This window comes from Sinocyclocheilus grahami, unplaced genomic scaffold (assembly GCF_001515645.1).
Source record: "Sinocyclocheilus grahami isolate Dianchi unplaced genomic scaffold, SAMN03320097.WGS_v1.1 scaffold108.1, whole genome shotgun sequence".
Lineage (NCBI taxonomy): Eukaryota > Metazoa > Chordata > Actinopteri > Cypriniformes > Cyprinidae > Sinocyclocheilus > Sinocyclocheilus grahami.
The window spans coordinates 792,839-798,838 of NW_015505287.1; the positions used below are offsets into that span (position 1 = coordinate 792,839).

Here is a 6,000-nt window from a genome sequence, read left to right on the forward strand (position 1 = left end):
GCGTAAAGAACACGGCCAGATCGCTTCCTTATCAGCACACAGCAACTATACACAGTGTGCCATTTTTTTCGTCGCCCAGGAGCAATCCATTTAAGATGACAGCCGGAGCTCGAAAATTAACCTTAATGTCAAGTTTATGGCGGTTAAGAGGGCACCCTGTTGCAGCGCGCGCAGAGTGCTGTGCAAACAAGACCAATGTGCGAGGGAAAATACTCTTGTGAGAGATTAGCCGAGAAAGCACCGCTGCCCTATTAGCGTTATTGAAATGTACTCAGTGTGGCGGACGTGAATGAACACCTGGCGGAGCAGCTCTATATTCAGTTCAGAGAGACGCACCTGCGCGCTATAGAATGACGCACGCACGTTGAAAGATTTGCTGTGCGGCGTTTTGTGCATTGACACAGTAACCTTGGATCAGCAGCAACATGTTCTCATGGATTTTGCGTTGATCGCTCTAGGAATAATTTGAGACAGCTGTAAAGGAAAAGTTTAAAAGCCTGTCTGATTTTTCACCCTCCAACCGTCTCGGAAATGAAATGACTGCAAAGTTGGCACCACCAACAGATGCGAAATGCGGGGAAAAACGAATACAATATGAAAAGCACTTTCCCCCCACAAAAACATCACCGCGTTACTGTCACCAGTTACCATGACGACAGAGAACGAAGAGCCAACTCTATTCAGCGAAAACGAGAGATCCAGATCATAAAGCCCTACCTTGCATTCTTCCATGCACGTCCTTACTGAGTACACATCCGTCTCGTATTTGTCTGCCATCATCTCAAATTCCTCATATTTCTCCAGCGCGTGCAGGTCATAACGCTGGTACGCCTGAACGCACAGACTGCAGCTGTTTAGGTCGCCGTCCACGATCACATTAAGGCTGCAGTTCAAATTGTCCGGACTTAACGATCCGTAAAGCAAATCCATAAGAGAGTACGAATTACAAAAGGAAAGGTACAAATCGCTTATGTTCATCCACCGCGTCCCCTCCGTTTGCGAAAGGCCCCTGCACAAGTGGTCAGCGTCGACAAAAGTGAAGCAGTTTTCAGACAAACCATCCGGCTGGCAAGTTTCTAGTTGCCACAAAGGTTTGGTAGAATTGACTACAAAAATAGCATCTTCATTTCTTCTGAGGCTGCTGTGTGTTGAAGGGAGGTCGGGTCTATGGTTTGCGCTCATGTCCACTGAAGCTAACTTGTCTCGGGTCCTTGTCAGTTTGGCCTCGGCGCAGAACCACAGATGATCAGAAAGCAGAACGGTTAGAAATAAGAGGGACGCTAAGGACAATCGCCATCGCTGGGCCCTCTCGGAGTCGGTGAATGGCTTCTCGTTCTCGCGGGGAGCACACCAAATTTTTAAGCCGTCATCTCGCTGCCGACACTTCCAAGCACCGCTGGTCATATTTTGGGAAAGCGCAGCTCTGGCTGACTCCACCGTGGGGGCTTTTCTGCCACAATAGTCATTGACGGGAGGTCTGCCTTGAGTTTTTCCCACTAAACGATGGCTTACGAGCGGTCGTGGCTCACCTCCGCGATTAACGATCAGTTGCTGTGTTCAGGGGGATTACTGCTTTCATTGTCGAGTCCCCTCTCCCCGTGCTTCTCCGGAGAAAAACCCAGCTATCTGTAGCAACATGTCTCTCCCTGCTCGTCTGTCATGGGTTCCGCTCTCCCCTTTTGCGCAGAGCCGCTACAACGCGGAAAAGCCAGTGTCTGGCCGCTCGCTCTGGTGAAAAGCGCAAGGACTCCTCGTTTCGAAACGCCGAATCTCGCCTCCTCGGTCCGACAAGGTGGGATCTTTTCTCGCGAAACGATCCACAGTCATTTTGGCCAAACGTTACGTTGCCGCCATGTTCGTTTTGAAAGAGTTCTTGAAAGAGAGCAGGGTCATTTGCGTCAGCTCATGCGATGTGATTGATCCATCACAGCGACCCGGCCGATTTGCAAACTGTTCATATATGCTGAGTTGATACACCGTAGCGAGAGATAACATGGTTGCTGGTCAAGAAAATAAGCCCTCATTATCATCACGTTAGAATCTATAATAGGTTTACTTTACATCAACAGGTTGAACAGCTGCACAAGAGCATGTACCCTGTGAAACTAGCTATTTATTATTGCTTGAAACCAACATTAGAGGTCAGATAGCCTATATTTAATACACTCTGTGATGTGAGAATGTCAATATGTCATAAAGCTTTCACTGTAAAAAATGACATTGGCAAACTATAGCAGTCGGGTAAATTCAATCATATTTTTGACTTGAATAAAACCAGATGTTACCACATAGACTACATTTTAGGTTAACTGACAACACACTGCAAAAAGTGGTAACCTGCAATTATGAATAATAAGAGATATTTCTACATGATTTGACCCATTTAAAGTGGTTTTGGAATAAATTGACATATTTAATTTAAATAAAACCTGTTAATTTAAATGTTGTAATTATTATAGGTAGTCAAATCTTGTAATGCATAACATAATAGCATAGTGTTTATTAAAACAATTAAAAAACAAATTGTCCAACACAATATGATCAATAATATTTTCTTAAAGGGTTAGTTCACCAAAAAATGAAAATCATGTCATTATATACTCACCCTCACGTTGATCCAAACCTGCATGGCTTTTTTTCTTTATGTGAAACACAAAAGAAGATATCTGAAAAACGCATCAGTGCTTTATTTTTATGTATTTATTTTTGGTCCATATAGAATAAAAGTCAGAATGGTCTAATGTTTGTTTGGACAGCATGTTTTGTGTTCCACAGAAAGAAGAAAGCCATACAGGTTTTACATTATAACACTTTGTTGTGAACTATACCGTACTTTTAAATTCAGTTCAATTTGCAGCATGAAAATAAATTTTAAAAAGGGAAAAGGGAAGATACTTCTTGAAATCAAATGATTTGTTTGTTAACAGCCCCACAATGAGCCTCTTGCAAGTGGCGTGTAAGTGCCTCCAAACAAATCCAAATAATAATACAATCATATTTGTAGGTTTATGTAGACAAACTTTAAAGCAAAAACAATATAAGCAGTTCATGAAACAGTAAGATGATGTACCACACCATACTGTAGGTTTATCAAACAAACTTGAATTTCCCTTACCCCCTTTTTCTTTCTTACTTGGAGCCACGTCTTTGTTTTTGATTTGTTTTTGTCTCTCAGTGGACAGCCATATGGTAGTGTGTGAAGTTGAACCTGTCCCATTTGCATACATTGACAAACAAATATTCACAGAGCATGTAATGACCTGAAGCTTGACACATTAGAGCTGTCTAATCAACGGCATATGTGTCCATGCTTGTGAAATGCTTTTTCCCCCTTCATCTCCTTTATTCTCTCTAATCAGCAGCATGAGGTTTGATGTTGTGATGAGAAAGCTGATAGAAAATGGGTCACAAATGTGAAATGCATAGTATTAATAAATACAAATATTGTGAACAATTTATTACATGCATACAAAAGATGTAAACAGGATGAAGCTTATGCTTAACAAGAAGGGGGAAAACATCTGCCTAATGTGTATTGACTTAACACAAATCTAAAAACTGCAAGTGGCAATAATAATAATGATTAAAAAAATAGTAGGAAACTCTGTCCTTTCTGTTTGCCTTACAACATTATTTTCAACAATGGTTGAAATTCTTCCAGAAGAATTTGATAATGGTTCCATGAAGAACCTTTAACATCAATGCGTCTTGTGAACACAGTGGTTTTGTTTATTTGGCTCCACTATTATTTGTTATTTCTGGTCATTAACTATTATTAGTCAAGCTACAATTAAGAGCAATTAAGAGCATTTTCCTTTTCCTCATTCCAGCAGTATTTGTCTGCTACAGGCCATATGGCCACACATCGGCAAATGCTTAAAACATGCATTACCATGTGTCAAGTTTTGCCCTAATTATAACATCTATTGCAACATGCTACCAATTGCAAGGTTGCTGAATTTATATCACCTTTCATTTTTTCAACACCTTTCGTTTAGGAATTAACCTTAAAGCCTGTATATTGCAATTAAGAAGACATTGACATAAGCCTTTATAACTACAGCATGTTGTGTACTTGGCAAATTCATGCATAATGGTGTAAGGATACAGTCAGGAGTGTGGGAACTTGGGAAGCAAAGGTGCCATCTTTAAGCACACCTGAGGATGTTTTCCGGGCACAATATCCATAGACAGGGTCAGAGTAATTTCTTCTATATCAGCTGCAGGAAACCACAGATTCAAATTGAATTACTTGTTTTTCTGTGTTAAAGAAACCAAACTGACTGATGTTGAAGCAAAACAAACTTTGGGGGATGCAACTCCATTCTCTATTCACAGTTACCATTACATTTGATCAAATGTCATTACTGGAAACCCCTCTGAGCTTATTCAGTAATCAAAATCAATAGGATTGTGAGAAGTTGTATTTTTTCACCATGATGTACTTTATTTCCTGTAATTAAACTGCAATCAGATACAGTAACCAAAAAAGAAATGAGAGACTGAAGGAATGTGTCACCAAAAGAAGCTTTTAGATGAGATCTAAAAAAGGGGACTGAGCAGAACAGGTTGCATATATAAGGTGAGGGGAAAAAACATGTGCCTAATGTGTTTGACCTGGCACAATTTACTAAAATATCATGCATTAAACTGTAATCAGATACATTAAAAAGACAATAAATAAGGATTGAAGGAATGTCTCTCCAAAAGGAGCTTTTAGATGGCATCTATTTCATATACATTTTACATACAGTATGTACATGCATATGTTTAGACATAGATGTTTAGGATAAAGCGGCAGGAAAAAGGACACCACTATGCCTCTGAGTGATACAGAACATACTGAACAAGGATTTCATATGAAGCCATTTAGATCAAAACATGCCCTTACAGAGGTGCAAGGTAAATCCTCTCTCCTCTCCACAGCCCTTTTCAAAATGTTTCATCACTTCAAAGCGAACATTCAGAAGCAGGTGAAAGACAACATATAATCCCTCAGTGTGTGGATTTATCCTCCCTTCTCCTGAGACAGGAAACAGACAGAGAAAAATACTCCGATTGAATGCCTTATCTGAATATGAGGCATTCGTAAATGATATCACACTCATTTAAAGGATGTTAGGCTGGGGATCTGAGACCTGCAAACTCCATTCATACCACAGCGGGTGCCCGTATGTGTGCTGAGATCATGGCATTAAAACGACAATACCATTCAAGCTGAGCAAACACACAAAGCAAGGCTATAATTCACCAGGCTCTCAAATTATACAGTATGACTCATGTATAAGAATGTAATGTTAGGCTGAATTTTCACCAGTACTTTCTCAAAATATTATACGTTTCCTGTTCTGTTTCCTTACTCATTATGAAGTCATCATTATTATACCAACAACAATAATTTATCATCATCGTTTCTTTCAAAAATTACTTCATCTCAAAAATAACCAATCATTACAGTGTGTTTTCTGAAAAAGACCAAAGACTATACAGACATCAGTATAAAATGTAATTTATCAAGACAACTCTTGGCAGGAAGCTGAGGTGAATTAAGCCAGTTGGATATATAAGTTATGCAGTGGCCGAACACATCAGATAATTCAGGAGAAATTAGAATGGTGGATAATTCTAATTTGGCTAGGGTTGGGGAAAAAAAACATGTTTTGTCACTCCATATATGATAAGCAGCATTGACTCATGCCAATAACACTGTCCACCTTACATAACTAAAGACAAATTGCTTTTGACAGGATCTTCCTTAAACATCCTGGACCAGTGGCTCTAAACTAACATGTCACCAGAGGGAAGGCACACTCATTTGCAAGGCAAATTCACCATTTTTGAGTCAAGTTTTCTGGCTCTCAGTGGGATGGGGTCAGGGGGGATGTGTTTATTTCAAATACATGCAGCCGTTTCCCACTGATTTGTTTCCAGGAAGCCCCAGGGTAATGGATCCTCTCTTATACACTCTTAAAAATAAAGGTGCTTCACGATGCCATAGAA

General features: G+C 40.0%; 1 protein-coding gene across 1 annotated transcript in view; it reads right to left on the reverse strand.

Annotated features, from left to right (window-relative positions):
* Positions 1–1,847, reverse strand: part of nalf1a (NALCN channel auxiliary factor 1a) — a 55,870-nt gene extending 54,023 nt beyond the window's left edge. Inside the window, exon 1 of the mRNA XM_016277054.1 lies at positions 718–1,847. Coding sequence (XP_016132540.1) covers positions 718–1,404 — 687 coding nt within the window. The 5' untranslated portion in view covers positions 1,405–1,847. The remainder of the gene's footprint in view (positions 1–717) is intronic.
* Positions 1,848–6,000: the final 4,153 nt, after the last annotated feature.